Below are 18536 nucleotides of genomic sequence, written 5' to 3'. Positions count from 1 at the left end.
CCGCTCGGGAGTTTATAGACGTCGACTCGTCTCTTGATTTTTAACGTCGGAGCTCGACGGCCTTAAGGGCTAACTTTAACACAGCCGCTCGGCGAACACATTAGCCATCCTTTGAATCAATTTTGCTTCCTGCATTACAAGGGCATGGGCGACCAGAATATATACAAAAATGAGTTACATCAGTGCACCTTTCACCCAGCTCGATAAGGCTGGAGATGATTCGCGCGCCATGGTCGGTCCAGCTGGCGCCCGTCTTCATCATCCAAATAATAAGCGTCCGAGCGGAGCTTTTCGATAACCTTGAAGGGGCCCGCCCAAGGAGCTTCCAGTTTGCCGACGTCGCCGACCGGCTTGACTTTCTTCCAGACAAGGTCGCCGACCTGGAATGATCTGGGGATTACGCGGCGGTTGTAGTTTTGCTTCATCCGTTGACGGTACGCCATCAGCCGGACGGACGCCTTGGCTCGCTCCTCATCAACCAAATCCAACTCTACGTTCCTCCGCTCGGCGTTGCCCTCATCATAATTCTGGATCCGGACGGACTCGACGCCGACTTCGACAGGAATCACCACTTCACCGTCGTATACCAGACGGAAAGGCGTGACGCTCGTTCCTTCCTTTGGAGTCGTTCGGATGGCCCATAGGACACCCGGTACTTCATCCACCAAACTTCCTCCCAAGTGATCGAGCCGAGCGCGCAAAATGCGAAGAATTTCTCTATCGGCTGCTTCAGCTTGACCATTGCTTTGGGGGTATGCCACGGACGTGAAGTGTTGCTCAATGCCATAACTTTTGCACCAATCTTCGAGCAACTTTCCAGTGAATTGTCGTCCGTTGTCGGAAACAAGTCGGCGAGGGATGCCGAACCGACAGATAATGTGCTGCCAGATAAACTTCTTGACCATCTGCTCGGTGATCTTGGCTAGCGGCTCTACCTCCACCCATTTGAAAAAGTAATCTACTGCCACAAGTAAAAATTTCCGCTGCCCGGTCGCCATAGGAAACAGACCCACGATATTCATTCCCCACTAGTCGAACGGACATGATACAGTAGCTGCTTTCATTTCCTCCGCCGGTCGGTGGTAGAAGTTATGGTACTTCTGGAAAGAGAGGCACGTCGACACGGTCCGAGCGGCGTCTACTTGTAAGGTTGGCCAGAAGTATCCGGCCAGCAGGATCTTCTTAGCCAGCGATCGTCCACCCGGATGCCCTCCACATGATCCTTGATGTACTTCTTGGAGGATGTAAGCCGAGTCTTCCGAGCTCACGTATTTCAACAGCGGGCGAGAGAAAGCCTTCATGTAGAGTTGATCGCCGATGAGTGTGAACCGACTGGCTCTCCTCCTTAGCAACTGGGCTTCATCCCGATCTGATGGTGTAGCTCCCGAGCGTAGGAACTCCATGATAGGTGTCCTCCAGTCGCTCGGAAACGCGAGGCCCTCCATCCGGTCGACGTGCGCCACCAGAGATACTTGTTCAATTGGTTGCTGGATGGCGACTGCCGTTATTGAGTTTGCAAGTTTGGCTAACTCATCGGCCGCTTGATTATCTGCTCGGGGTATCTTTTGTATAATAACCTCTCTGAAGTCGGCCTTAAGTTTTTCAAAGGCTTCGGCATAGAGTTTGAGCCGAGCGTTGTTAATCTTAAAGGTACCTGTGAGCTGCTGAGCGGCCAATTGAGAGTCTGAATGCAGCATCACCCGTCTGGCCCCTACATGCCGGGCGGCCTGTAAGCCAGCTATGAGGGCTTCATATTCCGCTTCATTATTTGTAGCTCTATAATCCAGCCGGACGGATAAGTGCATCTTTTCCTCTTGAGGGGAGAGCAGCAGTACTCCAATTCCGCTTCCGAGCCGAGTGAACGATCCGTCCACATATATTTTCCACATGACTTCGGGCTCTGGCCTTTGTACTTCGGTGACAAAATCCGCCAAGGACTGCGCTTTTATCGCCGAACGGGGTTGGTATTGAATGTCGAATTCGCTCAACTCTGTAGTCCATTTGATGAGCCGTCCGGACGCTTTTGGATTCAACAGAACTCTTCCCAGTGGACTATTCGTTCGGACGATGATGGTATGAGCCAAGAAATATGGGCGAAGACGCCGAGCGGCGAGGACCAGAGCGAAAGCCAACTTCTCGAGCCCGGTGTAGCGAGATTCAGCATCTTTTAAAATGTGGCTCAGAAAATATACAGGTTCTTCTCCACTCGCTCTCACTAGTGCCGAACCGACTGCTTGCTCGGTTGAAGACAAGTAGATACAAAGCGGTTCACCCGCAGCTGGCTTGGCTAGTACCGGGAGAGAATTCAAATATGTCTTCAAATCTTCGAACGCCCGATCGCATTCTTCGTCCCACTGAAACTTGGTGGCTTTGCGCAAGATTTTGAAGAAAGGTAGGCTCCGGTCGGCGGTTTTGGAGATGAACCTGGATAGAGCAGTTATCCGACCGGTCAATCGCTGTACTTCCCTCAGATTTCTTGGAGGTGGCATATCTTGTAGAGCTTTCACCTTGCTGGGATTTGCTTCGATACCCCGCTCGGTCACTATGTAACCCAAGAAATGTCCTCCTTTTGCTCTGAACAGGCACTTTTGAGGGAAGCTTGACTCCATATTTACGTAGCGTTCGGAAAGTTTCCTCCATATCTTCGAAGAGATCGGCCGCTCGGACGGACTTGATGAGAATGTCGTCCACGTATACTTCTAGGTTTCGCCCGATCTGCTCTTTGAACACTTTGTTCATCAGGCGCTGATATGTGGCTCCCGCGTTCTTCAATCCGAACGACATCACATTATAGCAATATGTGCCGTCGGCGGTGACGAAACTAACCTTTTCTTGGTCTTCACGGGCGAGCGACACTTGATGATAGCCTTGGTAAGCGTCGAGCATACATATCAGCTCGCAGCCAGCTGTGGAGTCCACCAATTGATCGATCCGGGGCAAAGGATAAAAATCTTTCGGGCAAGCTTTGTTGAGATTCCGAAAATCTATGCACACTCTCCACTTGTTGCCCCGCTTGGAGACTAACACTACGTTCGCCAGCCAGCTCGGGAACTGAACCTCGCGTATATGGTCGGTCTCCAGAAGCTTCTCAACCTCCGCCCGGATGATGACATTCTATTCAGCGCTGAAATCCCTTTTTCTTTGCTTCACTGGCCGAGCGTCCGGCCGGACATGTAGCTCGTGCTGCGCTATGCTCGGCGAAATTTCGGGTAGCTCGTGCGTCGACCAGACGAAGACATCACAGTTTCTCTGGAGGCATTTGATCACTTCCTGTTTCCGACTTTCCTCCAGATCGGCCGCAACGAACGTTGTGGCTTCCGATTGGGTCGGGTGAATCTGCACTTCCTCTTTTTCTTCATAAACTAAAGAGGGAGGCTTTTCAGTTATAGCGTTTACCTCGATCCGGGGCGTCTTCCGAGCGAAATTGGCTTCGGCTCGGACCATCTCGACGTAGCATCGCCGAGCTGCAAGTTGATCTCCCCGTACTTCTCCCACTTTATCCTACACGGGGAACTTGATCTTCTGATGGAAGGTGGAGACGGCTGCTCGGAACTCGCTGAGCGCCGGTCCTCCCAAAATGACGTTGTATGACGAGGGAGAGTCGACCACCACGAAGTTTGCTGTCCGCGTCCTCCTAAGTGGCTCTTCTCCCAGCGAGATAGCCAGTCGGATCTATCCGACCGGTTGAACTTCGTTACCCATAAACCCGTAGAGGGGGGTCGTCATGGGCAGCAGCTCGGCTCGATCAATTTGTAGTTGGTCGAAGGTTTTTTTTAATATGATATTGACCGAGCTTCCTATGTCAATAAAAACGCGGTGGATAGTGTAATTGGCTATTACCGCTTTGATGAGGAGAGCGTCGTCATGCGGCACTTCGACTCCTTCCAAGTCTCTGGGCCCGAAACTTATCTCGGGTCCGCTCGCCCTTTCCTGACTACAGCCGACTGCGTGTATTTGGAGCTGCCTGACGCTAGCCTTCCTTGCTCGGTTAGAGTCGCCTCCAGTTGGACCACCAGCTATGATGTTGATTTCACCTCGGGAAGTGTTGTTTCTATTCTCTTCTTCCCGAGCGGACGGTCGGGGCCGCTCCCTGGACATCCGAGGGTTGTCTTCACGCCTAAGAGTATGTTGCCGTTCGGGAGTCTGTCTCTGTCGGCGATCAGATATAGTCCGATCGGCTCCATGAGTTCTCTGTCGCCTGTCGGACGATGGTGATCGACGACCACCACTCCGGGGAACAGGATGGGCGATCAGGGGAAGACTCCGACAATCTCTGGTATTGTGCGTGTCCGTCCGGTGGAATGAGCAGAACATGGGGGTCCACTTCTTTTTTGGCTTGGGCCGCTCGGCTGCAACTTCCTGGACATGGGTCCTAGCATGTGGGGAGCGGATTATTTCGGACCTTGGTCCTCTGGGCGGCTGATGAGCAGTGTGCGACTTCCGCTTGGTCGGAGGAGCCCGCTGGGTTGGAGTTTCCTTTCTTCGGGCAGCTTGGGCTTCATCCACATTGATGTATTCGTTGGCCCGGTGCAGCATATGATCGTAGTCCCTAGGCGGCTTCCGAACGAGCGAGCGGAAGAAGTCCCCGTCCACGAGGCCTTGCGTAAATGCGTTCATCATTGTCTCTGAGGTGGCTGTTGGAATGTCCATGGCCACCTGATTGAACCGCTGGATATAAGCTCTGAGCGGCTCTCTTGGCTCTTGCTTGATGGCGAACAAGATGACACTCGTCTTCTGATAACGCCGGCTGCTTGCAAAATGATGGAGGAAGGCCGTTCGGAAGTCCTTGAAGCTTGTGATGGACCCGTCCGGCAGCCTCCGAAACCACCGTTGAGCCGATCCAGAGAGGGTGGTTAGAAAAACTCGACACTTCACCCTATCCGTATATTGGTGAAGGGTAGCAGTGTTGTCGAATTTACCCAAATGATCATCCGGATCGGTGGTCTCATTGTATTCGTCGATCGCCGGGGGCGCATAGTGCTTTGGCAGAGGGTCCTTCAAGATGGCCTCTGAGAATTGACGATTGACCTGCTCGGGCGAGGCGTCCGATCGGGGGCCTTTGCCTTTTCTGTTATCCCGCATTGACACTGTAAAATACCGGAAATAGGCGGATATGAATAAGGGAATTTTCCAGAATTTTTGGACATTTTTCGGGAATTTTTCGGAGTTCGTACGGATGAGTTAACGGGGATCAAGATGGGGCCCGGAAAAGCCTGTTTAGGCTACCCAGTTTTAGTAAGGAAAAGTTTTATTTTTATTTTTCTTTTTACTTTTCTTTTTCTTTATATTTTTCTTTATTTTCCTTAATCCCTCCGTTTCTCTCCCTCGCGCACCCGAGCCCATCCCGACGCTGCCTCCTTTCTCCTCCTCTCTGCCCTAACCGCCGGCCGGCGGTTTCTCTCTTCCGAGCGCCGACCGCCGTCGCCTGTGACTTAACATCGCCGGGTGTTGCTCTTCAGCCCTCGCGTCGGCCTTCCCTCTCCTTTCCGAGGCAGCGCCGGCCACGGGAAACCTAGCGCCGGCTATCTTCCCCCTTCCTCCTCCCTGTCCAAGTGCCGGCCACCGCGACACCCATCTCCGGCCTGTGCCCTAGAATCAGCCCCGACGCCACTGCCGGCACCGGTTTCTCAGCGTCGGCCGCCGTCGCCGTGCCCTAGCACCGCCGCCGACACATCCCTCACTTCTTGCCGCCGGCACCATCACTGGAGATTGCTTGTTTCCGTGCCCTAACACTGCCTTGCTGCCCTCTTTTGTGCTCTGGATCAGCAATCGGCCACTGCAGCCTCCCTTGTGCGCTGTTTGGTTGATCGCAGCCTAGCTCCTTGCCCTAAATCTGCCGAGCCCTAATTTATTCTCCACTGCCGTGTCCTAGGTTTTCCCCTTGCTGGTGAGTGAGGTAAGCAGCTTACCTTTGTTGTTTCTTTGTATTTGATCACTGGTTGGATGCAGAAATAACTCACAGATGTGGTTGATTGATATCTAGGTTTGGTGTCAACGGGATTAAGCTGTTGTTGGAGCTGAGGAATCTGATCATTATTCGTACACTTAGGTGAGCATGTTTAGTGAATTTGGTTGGGTTCCTATGGAGGATGTTCCATGCTGTATAATTTTGTATACGGTATTAGGTTATACCTGGGTTAGATTTAATTTTGGGGTAGACAATTGGTTATGTTAATTAGGGTTTTCCCTAATTTAGTCTCGTGGATTTTATTTAGCTATTTAAATTCTTATGAATTTTTGCTAAATAAATATATATATATTGATTGGTACAGGACATTGATTCGAGACGGGCGTCTCGACTTGGATTTGCTAGATTGGACCTTTCTATTTTCGGAGGCGGGTACTTTTGACTTATGTCATTTGATATGCTTAGTAATTAAATTAACATGTTGCATTAATTGTGTTTTTTATCTGTTTCGGTTAATCACTACCCAAATCTTACATGCTTGATTGATTGATGAGTTTTGCATCTCGGGTATATTTTACCTGTCTCTACATGCTTATAGGGGTAGTGATATGCCATGCTTGACCATGTTCAGGACCTAGGTTTTTATACCTTCTGTGTACCTTGATTTGATATGATTCTTTGACCTAGGGTGCACATTTCTATATATATGGATTAGGTCAGGATGTTTATATGGTTATTGCCATGCATCATTTGCATGATTGCATGCTGTGCGATAGTCCGCTCCATTATTGCTGAGCACATCGCCAGTTACATGGATCTGCACACACCACCACTCATGGGTTAGTGGTCGATTCAGGCTGTGTGTGTTGCAGCAGGGACTCTGTTAGGCACCGTTGGTCACCATGGGTAGTGTGACACAACGTGTTATCCGGCAGGATTCCTCCCGTCTTTGTTCCGGGAGTTGAGAGCATTGCTCCCCATCTATGATTTGGGGTAGGAGGATAGGTGTACTCGAGCAACATCCCATCCACTCGGTCACTCATCGGAGTAGTGACGACAGAGTGCACGGTTGTCACACCCTACCCACTCGGCCTCACGTTTGTATGAGATGATCGATTGGCGTCGGGGTGACCAGGACGCATCATTGGCATCATATGCATGATGCATTTATTGTTGTGTTTGTGTTTGCATTTATATGCTGCATATTGTTTGGATACCTATGTTTGACATGCATCTGATTCCTATACCACTCGGACTGTTTGACCTTATACTCAGGACCTGGTTAGTACAACATTCTCCTATTTACTTCAGATGCATATTTATATCTTTCTTATATCAGGAGACTGTACGCATGATTAGTGTTAGGTGTTATTTCTTTACTTTGCATATCAACTGTACCTGCTGAGTGTTGGACTCACCCCGCCTCCATTGTTGTTATTTTCAGGTTGATGCTGTCAGGAGGGAGTTCCAGTCGCTAGTCCCCACAGCACGTAGTGCTAATCCTCTGCTGGGTTGAGTTGTTATTTTATTTTAGTTTTTCTCTATCAGACCTTGTTTTAGTCTTATTCTGGATTTTTCATATGGATATTGTATGAAATCCTTTCGTTTGATGGACCTTTGGTATGATTTGGATTTTATTCTACTATATGCCTGCCTGGACGACAGAAGAGGTGAGTTCGTCGGTTTTGAGCTTTACGAGTGTAGTGGAGTAGGGTGGTTTTCGAGTCAGAGTACTATTGTTTTGTTTATTATTTTATTAACTGCGTGGTTGTGACAGCCAGAGGCTGAATACTTATATAAACTGCGTGGTGATTGGTTTTATTTACTGTTATTATTCCAGCCGCCTGTGGCTGAGGTATTTATGTATGTAGAAAGTTTCAGATTGTCCGTCGTACAGGGGAGATGCTGCCGAAATTTCTTCGGACAGGGACTCCTCTGGGGCGTGACAGGCACTTCATCTGACGAAGAGCCTCTATCCCGATTAGCTGCTGCGGCTTCAGGAGGAGTGCGGAAGAGAGCTCGATGGAATGGAACTGTGGCTGGGGGTGCCTCCGCTCGGCCACCAGATGCTGACGTTGCTTGCTGCTCAGGCCGTTCGGCTGGTGCCTTCTGTTTTTGTTCCACCAACTTAGCGGCTCTCAACTCGATCAGAGCATCGAGTTCCTCCGTGGAAAGCGTCACCGTGTGCTGTCGTCCAGTCTCATCCATTGCTTCCGTCCGGATGCAGGAGCTTTCCCACAGACGGCGCCAAATTGATCATGTCCGAAAGTTGAATCAACGGACGCTGGGCACGTGACGCTCTCCTCGTCGATAACGTATATCTCCGCCTGGTCGCACGAACCTTCGGCGAACCTGCACAGAAGTCGGGCCGGGAAGGGGTTCCCGGCGGCGACCCTCCGACGCTCAAGTCAGGCAAGCGAATAGTGAAGAAGTGGCTCCAAAAATATCAGAACGCGTACCTTCGGCAAAGTATAAGGCTCCTTATATAGAGCGGTGAAAGAGCTCACGCACACCTACCGAGGCAAACACGTGTCCCTAGCCCATACCTCGGTATGTGTTTGTCAGAAAGCTTACCTGACACCATACTGCTACAGTCCAGGCACGTCTTCGATGGGACAGCAGAACACCTCGTCGCCAGGCTTGGAGTATGGCCTAGTCATAGGACTTGACAGCTGTCATAAGATGTTCCTTGTCCTTCTCTCCCTACCCCATGCCGGGGCGTCCGTCCGGCGGGCTGGACGGGGCGTCCGTCCGGCCGGCACTCACATCACGTCCGGCCTGCCGTCTGCATCGGTATGCTGGGGAGATCTCCGGTCAGGTGTTATGTAGGGACTGCTAGCAGTAGGTTACCTTATGTCTTCGGCCGAGCATGACTTCCGCTCGGCCCTTCGTTACTGTTCAATCGAGCGCCGGAACCCCGACCCCTGTCAGGGCGCCTTTCGCTATCGGCTATTCATCGGTCGGCCGGCCGGCAGGTAGGCCCATCCTTCTCCGGTCGGCCGACCGGTTCGCCCTTCTCCGGTCGACCACCTAGCCTTTTGACTCCCACGTGGCGTTGACCCCTCAAAATGGGGGTCCCCTATTCTAACCGTCGGATCATTCACGAACAATATTTATTAATAAAATTCTTTTCAATATGCTATATAAACAATAAAATAAAATAAAATAAATAAATAAATTTAAATTATCAATCTTAATAACCAATCAAACAATTAAAAGTTTCTAACAATCAAACAAGCTTGAATTGAGAGCTTGATAACATCTAAACGAACCAAGCTCAAGCGAAGCTCGAACCAAGTTCAAGCCAAGCTTGAATTGAGAGTTTGATAACATCTAAATGAACCAAGCTCAAGCCAAGCTTCAAACAAGCTCAAGCTCATAACAAATAAACCAAGCCAAGCTTGAACACTCATTTCAAAAGCTTGGTTCATTTTAAGCTCGGCTCGGCTTGGCTCGTTTATCTTATCAAATAAGCTTGAATACCCCAAAAGCTCAACTCAGCTCGACTTGTTTATATCCCTATTCAATGTAGATCGAACTATCGACTTTTCCAATTAGCAAAGACAAAAAGCGCCAAATGTTCCCAACGAACGTGCGTACGTAATCTTATTCTAACTCCAACTCTCCAAACAGAACAACCTCCGCCGGCCGACCCTTCGTCCCTTCTACGCCGCCATCAATATCTAGCTATTAATTAATCCCCCCGGACGGCCGAGACGTTTGAACGCCGATCTCAGCGTCTACTGCAGCAGGCTCCAACTCCCTGTATATTTATTGCAACTGATCAGACTCTGCTACAAGTCAGTAACGCCATTAATATTGCTCAATTGCTTGGCCTCGAGGAAGAAGAAAAGAATTATTAATGGAGGAGAAGAAGGAGATCGGGGAGGTTGCGTTAAGAGTGAGCGACGAAGAGGGTGGAGGTGATCCAAAGAAGAAGATTAACAACGAGGAAGAGGCAGCAGCCAAGGATAAGAGCTACAGCAGCGGCAGTAAAACAAGGAAAAGAGTTGCATCTTTGGATGCCTTCCGAGGCTTGACGATAGTCGTATGCATCCATGATTTTAATTTTATTGTTTTTATTTAATTATATATATATCGATCATTGGATCGATGTTGTAGTTAATGATATTGGTGGATGACGCGGGGGGAGCCTACGAGCGGATCGATCACTCGCCATGGAATGGCTGCACGCTTGCAGACTTCGTCATGCCTTTCTTCCTCTTTATCGTTGGCGTCGCAATTGCTCTTGCGCTCAAGGTACGTACAACTATGAAATAAAGTACAATATGACAATTTTCACTATATATTTTTTCAAATTATTATTTTTACATTCGTAAATTTTTGCATTTATGACTACTTCATAAATATATATTGTTTAAATTTATATATAGTTAATAAAATAATATATATCATCTTTATTTAAAATATGATTTAGTTGAATTGTCATCCTCAATTATTTATTTATTTGTTAGGTTGTCAAGGCCTTTAAATGTGGCTGTTTCGCGAATTTTTAGTAAACGAACCTTGAACTTTTAATTATTGCAGAGGATCTCACAAGTCCCTGTCGCAATAAGGAAGATAATTATCAGGACATTGAAACTTCTCTTCTGGGGAATAATCCTACAAGGTGAATTAAATATTCATCATGCTTCTTTTTCCCATAATCACCACGAAATTTGGAGTCTATTAGTAATATGATAAATCATTAAGGTTTTAATTGTATATGAAAAAAATGAAGGTGGATATTCGCATGCTCCTGATGACCTCTCCTATGGCGTCGACATGAAGAAAATTAGATGGTTTGGAATTCTTCAGGTACATAATAATTAATTCAATTATATAAATAAATTTTTTGTCTATTTATTTCTCTCTCTCTCTTTTTTTTTTTCAATTTGTAAATTAGAGAATTGCGTTGGTTTACTTGCTTGTGGCGCTCGTCGAGGTTTTGACGACCAAGATTCGTCCATCAAAAATAACGGACGCTCCTTGGGCTCTCTTCGTTGCTTATCGCTGGCAATGGTAAAAAAAAGAAAAAATCTCATTATATATATTTTTGTTAATATTCATTTTAATTTTCTGCCATTTTTTAAATATTACTACCCCTAAAATTAATATTAATTTATTTTCAGGATTTTTGGCTTTGTCTCCTTTGTGATCTACATGGTCACAACCTTCTCAGTGTATGTTCCAGATTGGAGCTTCGTTTACCATGCAGAAGGAGACATCAATGACGGGAAGAGATTCTTCGTATGCTATCAATTTTATTTTATTTTAATTTTTTTAAAAATAAATAAATCTTGAAAAATAAAATTTTGATAATTATTTTTCAGGTGAAATGTGGAGTGAGAGGGCACTTGGGTCCCGCTTGCAATGCAGTAGGGTACGTGGACAGATCAGTGTGGGGACTAAACCATCTTTATTCACAACCTGTTTGGATAAGATCCAAGGTGAAATTAATTTTATTTTTTTAAATAAATAATAATAATAATAATAATAATAATAATAATAATAATAATAGTAATAGCAGTTATTGTCGAAAATGCGCAGGCATGTACTCATAGTTCACCCAACGTGGGCCCACTTAGAGAAGATGCAGCTCCATGGTGTCTGGCTCCTTTTGAACCAGAAGGCTTGTTGAGGTTCGTAAGCATTATTGGCTTAACTTAAGACTTGTTTAAGCAGAAAAAACATGTTTAATTTAGAATTAACAATCTAATACCATCTTAATTGTCTTGTCGTTGACAGTTCAGTATCTGCCATCCTTTCTGGAACCATTGGAGTTCATTATGGCCATGTCTTAATCCATGTTAAGGTACTGTATTCAATTTTTAACAAAATTTTCATGGAAATAACTTCAATGACAATAATTATCCATCCTCTTGCTCTGAATAATCAGGATCATTCAGAGAGACTGAAGCATTGGTTGGTGATGGGAATTGCACTTCTAACCTGTGGATTCACTCTTCACTTCTCAAATGGTAATACTCTCTTTTCCTTGTGCCAAATAGTCCGAGTTGAGGTTAAGAATAAAGGTTGGGAGTTGAAAGAACTAGTAGTCGATATGAATTAAAAGGAAAACAATTTGCTAACAACTAATTTGGTGCTCTACCATGGCAGCAATTCCCCTCAACAAGCAACTCTACAGCTTCAGCTATGTGTGTGTCACAGCTGGGGCAGCAGGTCTTGTTCTCTCAGCATTTTATGCAATGGTAAGGAAAAACCACAAATTACTTCAACACTAATTAACCTTAAAATGATCATCTAAAATCCTCCCAATATATAAATTCATACAAATATTATATAATTATTCATCATTCATTGTTCAGATTGATGTGTGGGGTTTGAGAGCACCATTCTTGTGGCTGGAGTGGATAGGCATGAACGCAATGCTTGTTTTTGTGATGGCAGCACAAGGAATCTTCCCTGCCTTTGTGAACGGATGGTACTATGAAACTCCAAACAATTCCCTGGTAAAACAATAATCATTCATGAACATTTTGTGTTTTTAGTAAAAGTAATGCTAGAATTAACTGAATATTTGATGAACACGCAGGTGCACTGGATTCAAAAGCATGTTTTTGTGAGAGTTTGGCACTCACAGAGATTGGGAACGCTACTTTATGTGATTTTTGCTGAGATTTTGTTCTGGGCAATCGTCGCAGGCATCCTCCATAAGCTTGGCATTTACTGGAAGCTCTGAATTAAGATTATGTGATGTACAGTGATGATTTGATCTTTGAGAGTTGCAGAATTTGTTGTAGCTCAAACTGTACATGCCTAGCTCGGAAACCATTTGAGATATTAATCTATGGATTAATTAACTCCATCTTTACCGTCAATACATAATTAACTAACTTCAGTTTCCATTTAAAGTGAAGTTCATATAAAATACATTACACAACTCAACCTCTTAAACAAGCAGATTTGAATGACACATTTCACTTGGGCAGCACGATTCTTAGAGAATATGGTTCACCACTATACTCAAAGGAAGCATCATCATCACAGCTAAAGCTCTTGTTTGCTGCTCCAAAGCTTGCAGAAGTAGTTTCTGATGCAATGTTAGGATTCATGCCAGCCAAGACCATTATGTTCTCAATCTCCTTGGCCACCTCACTCATCCGAGGCCTTTCTGAGCTGAATTCCTCCACACATTTTAAGGCCAAGTCAATGTACCTCTTGATCCCCGGCAATGAGCCGTTGTGGCAAATGCCAGGATCAAGAAGCTCATTCAAGCCTTGCAGGTCTCTAGACCTGCTGATGGCATTCCTTACATCCCCCACGACGTATCGCCCTCGCTCAAGGGGTTTGCGGGCAGTGACAATTTCCAAAAGCACAACGCCAAAGCTGTAGACGTCGCTCTTCTCCGTCAAGTGCTGAGTCGTGTAGTATTCAGGATCAAGATATCCCTACAAAATTAGGAACAACACTTGTTATGGATTGTTTTCGACTGTTTTAGGATGGCAAAGTTGTAGCCTAACTGACCATTGTGCCTTTGACTTGTGTGGTAATGCAGCCTTTCTTGTCATCTCGCAGTGGCTTGCAAAGGCCAAAGTCTGAAACCTTTGCATTGAGATGGTGGTCGAGGAGGATGTTGTTGGACTTGACATCTCTATGGATGATTCTAGGGTTCGCAAGCTCATGCAGGTAAGTCAGTCCTCTGGCTGCACCAAGTGCTACCCTCAGCCTGTTCTTCCAATCCAGGTAGACTCCAGATTTCCCTGAGTTTGAAAATGGCAAAGAGTTAGTTATCAGCTTGAAATGGTTTCAGATTAACAAAATCAAAGACAAACGTACCTGAGAGACTATCTCTTAATGTGCCATTAGGAATGTACTCGTACACTAATATTTGTTCATTTTGATCCGAGCAGAAGCCGACGAGACTGACAAGGTTCCGGTGGTGAACCCTGCTCAGCATCTCGATCTCAGTTTTGAATTCCTGACCACCCTGCAAAGATCCCTCCTGAGCTCTTTTCACAGCAACTAGTTTCCCATCATCCAGCAATCCTCTGTAAACCTGCCAAAGTCGAGAAATACAGGAAAATGAATCTGCAGAGGTCGAACAAAAAAGGAAACATGGATATGGAAGTTACTTTTCCATAACCGCCACTCCCAAGAATGCTGGCTTCTGCGAAGTTGTTTGTGCACTTCTTTAGTTCTCCAAAAGTGAACAATCTTGAACCTTTCAGCTGAGGAATATCACTGCCACTTCCACTTGTGGTCCATACACCTACCGAAAGAAAGCAACGTCGTCAAGATAGTGAATATAACATGATAAAGCAATCGAGATTCTCTACATTTCTTACCAAATCGTCGAGATAATTCTTTGGCCTTTCGAGCCTTTCTTCTCTGGCAAAGGGCGAAAGTTAACAGACCGACGATCAAAGCAGCAGCAGCAAACCCTCCTACAATTGCAGGAACTCTGTTCGATTTCGAAACTGCTTCTGCTCGTATCGTATCCAATATGTGAGAAAGGAAGAAGTGATTGCTTAAATGAACAAAAAATTAGGGAAAAGAAGATACTTGCCTTGAAAAGTTGGATAAGGTACTGCATCAAGATAATAAGGTCCAAAAGCATCAGGTTGCGAGATAGTTGTGTTGGTGAATAGGTTGGTAAGTTGAGCAACCTCGGCTTGGCTAAAGCGATCCGTATTCGACGGAAACATCGACAAATCGATGTCGAAGTAATTGTATATATCCATTTTTGGGTTTCGGAGGATTGGAATAGCAGGAAGCTGGAACTGCTGAAAGGTCTTGTAAAGAGCTATCTCTAATGCAGTGTAGTATGTGAAGTTAGTGTATATGTTGGAGAATGCTATAAATCTAAAAACGAGTTTCCCTTCCAAGGGATATGAGCAAGAGCATTTTGGGCTCTCTTGCTGATCCGATGGGCAGACGAGGTTTCCACAATTTGGTGACGGAGTAACGTAACTACTGGGATTTGATTCCGGCGGCACATTGCAGTACTGTGCTGAAGCTCCTGGCTGATTACAGTAAAAGTTTCCGTCGAGTCTGTGGACATCAAATACGGACGAGAGTACTCAGAAGACAGATAATCTTTCTTCTAATCACTACTTCACTATTTGGATTGCAATAAATTCAAGGAATTATCGATGCACTGGTGGCTGTACTTACTGAATGTGTAGGTTGTCCCGGTTTGGCACATTAGCCATAGTTTGAATTCTGTTTTCCCGCACATCAACAAGAGTAAGGTTTGTGCTCAGCTCACTACCCAAGTCAAGCGTGCCATTGATCAAGTTGAACCGCAGTTGCCTGTTTCGATTAAGAGAACATGAGGATATCCAGTACCTCCTCAGGAGAAGCTCATAAGGATTGCGTTAAGCTTTCAGGCAAATTGATGTTTACACTGCCTGCATTGAAGGAATGCTGAACAAAGATGTCGGTAGAACTCCTGATATCAGTAAGTTATTCAATTTCCTGCAACCAGAAAAAGGGTATCGAATCAATGGAAGTGTCTTATACAGACTCATTGAGCTAAGACTATAATCGTTCGGACTTCAAAGAATGTAGAGTAATACAAAGTAGTCAAGTTCATCAAGGTTGAGAACCAAGGTGGAATATGAGATTGATCAAATAAGTTGTTGCTCATGTCCCTGCAAAGCAACAAATTCCATTTCAGTCAGCGGGCATCAAGTGCCTTTCGCTTCTCATAGAATGTGCTACTACTCACACATAGGCGAGGGCATTCATTCCAGTTAGGTTTGGCAAGGGGCCACTCAGCTGGTTGTCATTTATTTGCCTGTAGAACGAAACTAATCATCAGAGTTCCTGGAGTTTCACCAAAGCACAAACCAGTTTTCTTTCAAAAAAACACACTAACAGCTCGCCAAGGATCGTAAGGTTATTGAGGTTGGAAGGAACTGCTTCAGTAAGTCTATTTCTGTCGAGACGCCTGTACAAAACAAGAATCCAACAAGTTAAAAGTATGAACATTTTTTTGTCCATGTTTAGTTCTGCAATTTACTTACAGAGCAGTTATGGTAGTGACAAGTCCTAGAGTTGGAGGAATTCTGCCTGTGAATTGATTGTGGTCAAAGAGCCTAAGCAAAAGGAACAAAAGGTAATCTTTTTTGCAAAACAAGTATGTTGTAATCAAACGTTTATGTGTAAATTTGTGTTTGACTTAATAAGAGCTTATTTATATTCATTTTAATATGCACAAGGTCACTTAAATTGTTAAATTTGAACATATATATGTTCAACTATTAATGTTAGTGAACAAAGATTGTGAACTATATTCTTGAACAATGTCCAGGAATAAAATTTGTGAGCTATATTCATCAACAAAGCTCTTATTTAACTTGTATACGATAAAGAAGCTCTCAAAATAAATAAACAAGCATGTAATATCAAATTCACTAACTAACCAAATAACTTTAAAAATATAAAAGTTTCGAAAAATTAAACAAGTTCGAAATAAGAATTCGATAAAATCTACGCGAATCAAGCTCGAGCTCATAAAAAAAAAATTAAATCAAACTTGAATAATCATTTTCACAGTTTGATTTATTTTAGGCTCGACTTAATTTGACTTGGTTACTTTATCAAATAAACTTGAACTACACAAAACTTGACTTGACTTAGCTAGTTTGCAACAATAAAGTGTGTTGACACTTTCATGCTTTAAGAACATAAACATAAACTAAACAGGAGGGGAAAGGAAGTGTTTTCTCAGTATCTTACACATGATCCAGAATCATCTCAGAGTGGAACAGTTCAGCTGGAATGGACCCAGATAAATTGTTGTTTCCAAAATGTCTGAGTTCAATAGAAAATTCTCACTCAAACTTGATGAAATCTCATAAAGTAAACTGTATAACATTAATTGAACAACAAATAATAACGCACAAGTGCTGGCACTCAGTCAGCAAATCCAGGCCCAAGTTTATGCCATTGGAAATAGGGATTGAACCAGATATATTATTCCATGTGATGTCAAAAAAGAACAGCGATGTCAGATTGCCTATCTCTCTAGGAATTGATCCGTTCAACCGGTTAGAGCCCACTGATCTGAAGAAACACAGATAGATTTAGAATATCAAGCTAAAATATCCTTTTTTGAGCAAAGATATTTTGATCTTACAGGAATATGAGGCTTTTCAACATGCCTAACTCTGGAGGAATGGAACCACTGAAGCTGCAACCAAAAAGGATCCTGGATAAACAACAGAACAAAGTTTCAGTTTGGGTGTTTAACTTGACGCGGGTTAATTGCTAAATCTATCATCTACTCTACAACTTTTAATAAATCCAACTTAACTTTACAGACTGAAAAAAAAAAATCACAACTCACAATCTTCGAAGCTTCACCAGGTTCCCAATGGTTCTTGGAATTTGCCCACCCAAACCTCTATTGGAAGACAGATCCCTAGTGCCATAGTTAATGAGTTCATAGTTTCCTAAGGATTTGTAAAGGGATGAAAAAGGGGAGGGAAAAGAACTGTAACATTTGATTTATCAGGTAACATACAAGTGCACCAACTCAGTCAAATTCTGGATGTCTTCAGAGAGAGTCCCTTTGATGTTTAAGCCAGGAAGAATTCTGAAAAAAAAAAGAATCACTTATACCAAAACAAATTTCCTAGAGTTTGTCTTCTCCATTTCAGAACTTACATTTTTTTGATGTGAAGATTAGAACAGTTGAGTCCAACCCAGTTATTACCACAAGGATCTGAACCTACCCAGCTTGTTGGTTTGTTCTGCCAATAACTAGATATGCTATACAGAGCAAGAGCTATTCAAGCAGAGAAGAAACAAACGACATCACAGGCCGGTTTAAGTGAAATATATGCAGCAAAATCATGAACAGTCCCAGAGCAATGACGTGAACTTTACCTTCACTGGTGGTTGTCTGTGTCTCTGCTGAGACGTTTAGAGTGCAAAAGTTTAAGTTGAGCAGCAGCAGCAGGCATTTCAGGTTCAGTTCTTGATGCAGGAATCCCATGTTATGGCATAAAGATTTGGAGAATCAATACCATGCACTTTAGAAGCTAAATTCATATAAACAAATGGCAGGGAGCCTGATTAGTTGGATGATCAAGCTGCTTAGAGAGAGACTATTCCATGAGGTCAATCCCGCCCTCCATATTGGACTTTGTCGTGGGAACTTTAATTGATGCTAACTGAAAAAGAAACATGAAAGATTAAGGTGAGTAAAATATCGCATGTGGTTTTATATTTTAAGTTGTAAAAATATGAAGGATAAACAGTGAGGCTCTTAAACCTTCTCAAAAGAAGCCGTTCATTATTCAATGATACTGATGATTTACTCTTGCCCCATTTGTTGGCGCAGGTAGTATCTGAGTATTTATTTTAATAGGTGTTAGGTTTAATTTTTAATGAATACAAAATGTCACGTTGGATACCTGATCTCCCCATGCAAAGAGCCGTTGTATTAGGATAAAAATATCTCTCGTGATTTACTTGTATTTGCTGTCGAGTCAAGTGATACTAGTTGCTTGGAGTGAGATATCACTTCCATGTCTTTCACAGTCCATCCCCAGATTATATGAAGATAAATAAATTATAAATGGCTACTACCCCGAGCAATGACCAGTACATGGGAGAGGGCAGGAGCCTAGCTATTAGCTAGGAATTAACTTCC

General features: G+C 44.4%; 2 protein-coding genes and 1 long non-coding RNA gene across 4 annotated transcripts; 2 read left to right on the top strand and 1 right to left on the bottom strand.

Annotated features, from left to right (window-relative positions):
• The first annotated feature begins 5873 nt into the window (after positions 1-5873).
• LOC122014770 lies at positions 5874-6290 on the top strand. The gene is made up of 3 exons (XR_006120761.1): positions 5874-5896; positions 5984-6049; positions 6273-6290. It is a non-coding gene; the product is annotated as an uncharacterized LOC122014770 (long non-coding RNA).
• Positions 6291-9728: 3438 nt separating this feature from the next.
• Positions 9729-12750, top strand: LOC122015525 (heparan-alpha-glucosaminide N-acetyltransferase-like). The gene is made up of 13 exons (XM_042572471.1): positions 9729-9956; positions 10031-10168; positions 10457-10538; positions 10650-10726; positions 10815-10930; positions 11041-11158; positions 11242-11358; positions 11459-11550; positions 11657-11723; positions 11808-11889; positions 12029-12120; positions 12238-12381; positions 12465-12750. Exons 1-13 carry the CDS (start codon positions 9771-9773, stop codon positions 12609-12611), a joined length of 1458 nt encoding a protein of 485 aa, XP_042428405.1. The 5' UTR covers positions 9729-9770; the 3' UTR covers positions 12612-12750.
• A 71-nt stretch (positions 12751-12821) lies between these two features.
• LOC122015523 (leucine-rich repeat receptor protein kinase HPCA1-like) lies at positions 12822-18004 on the bottom strand. 2 transcript variants are annotated; one of them, XM_042572469.1, is made up of 19 exons: positions 17768-18004; positions 17546-17666; positions 17403-17474; positions 17226-17300; positions 17016-17087; positions 16781-16942; positions 16616-16690; positions 15901-15972; positions 15753-15824; positions 15603-15671; positions 15451-15525; positions 15278-15349; positions 15047-15184; positions 14439-14923; positions 14218-14355; positions 14005-14141; positions 13709-13928; positions 13397-13632; positions 12822-13320 (listed from the first exon to the last, which is right to left on the bottom strand). In XM_042572469.1, the coding sequence occupies exons 1-19, from the start codon at positions 17874-17876 to the stop codon at positions 12850-12852; spliced, it is 2871 nt and encodes a 956-aa protein (XP_042428403.1). In that variant the 5' UTR covers positions 17877-18004; the 3' UTR covers positions 12822-12849. The 2 variants fall into 2 exon arrangements, with proteins under 2 accessions (XP_042428403.1, XP_042428404.1); XM_042572470.1 differs by lacking the exon at positions 17768-18004 and having other exon boundaries at positions 17226-17331; positions 17546-17601.
• Positions 18005-18536: the final 532 nt, after the last annotated feature.

This window comes from Zingiber officinale, chromosome 8B (genome assembly GCF_018446385.1).
Source record: "Zingiber officinale cultivar Zhangliang chromosome 8B, Zo_v1.1, whole genome shotgun sequence".
NCBI lineage: Eukaryota > Viridiplantae > Streptophyta > Magnoliopsida > Zingiberales > Zingiberaceae > Zingiber > Zingiber officinale.
The sequence above is the reverse complement of the archived record's forward strand: the minus strand, read 5'-3'. Positions and strand labels throughout refer to the sequence as shown.

Coding starts and splice junctions, on each gene's coding strand:
- LOC122015525 (XM_042572471.1), top strand. CDS start 9,771: ATGGAGGAGAAGAAGGAGATCGGGGAGGTTGCGTTAAGAGTGAGCGAC. Junction 11,551..11,656: donor GAACCAGAAGGCTTGTTGAG/GTTCGTAAGCAT, acceptor TGTCGTTGACAG/TTCAGTATCTGCCATCCTTT. Junction 11,890..12,028: donor CACTCTTCACTTCTCAAATG/GTAATACTCTCT, acceptor CTACCATGGCAG/CAATTCCCCTCAACAAGCAA.
- LOC122015523 (XM_042572469.1), bottom strand. CDS start 17,876: ATGGGATTCCTGCATCAAGAACTGAACCTGAAATGCCTGCTGCTGCTG. Junction 17,088..17,225: donor CTGGTGAAGCTTCGAAGATT/GTGAGTTGTGAT, acceptor TTGTTTATCCAG/GATCCTTTTTGGTTGCAGCT. Junction 13,633..13,708: donor ATTAAGAGATAGTCTCTCAG/GTACGTTTGTCT, acceptor TTTCAAACTCAG/GGAAATCTGGAGTCTACCTG.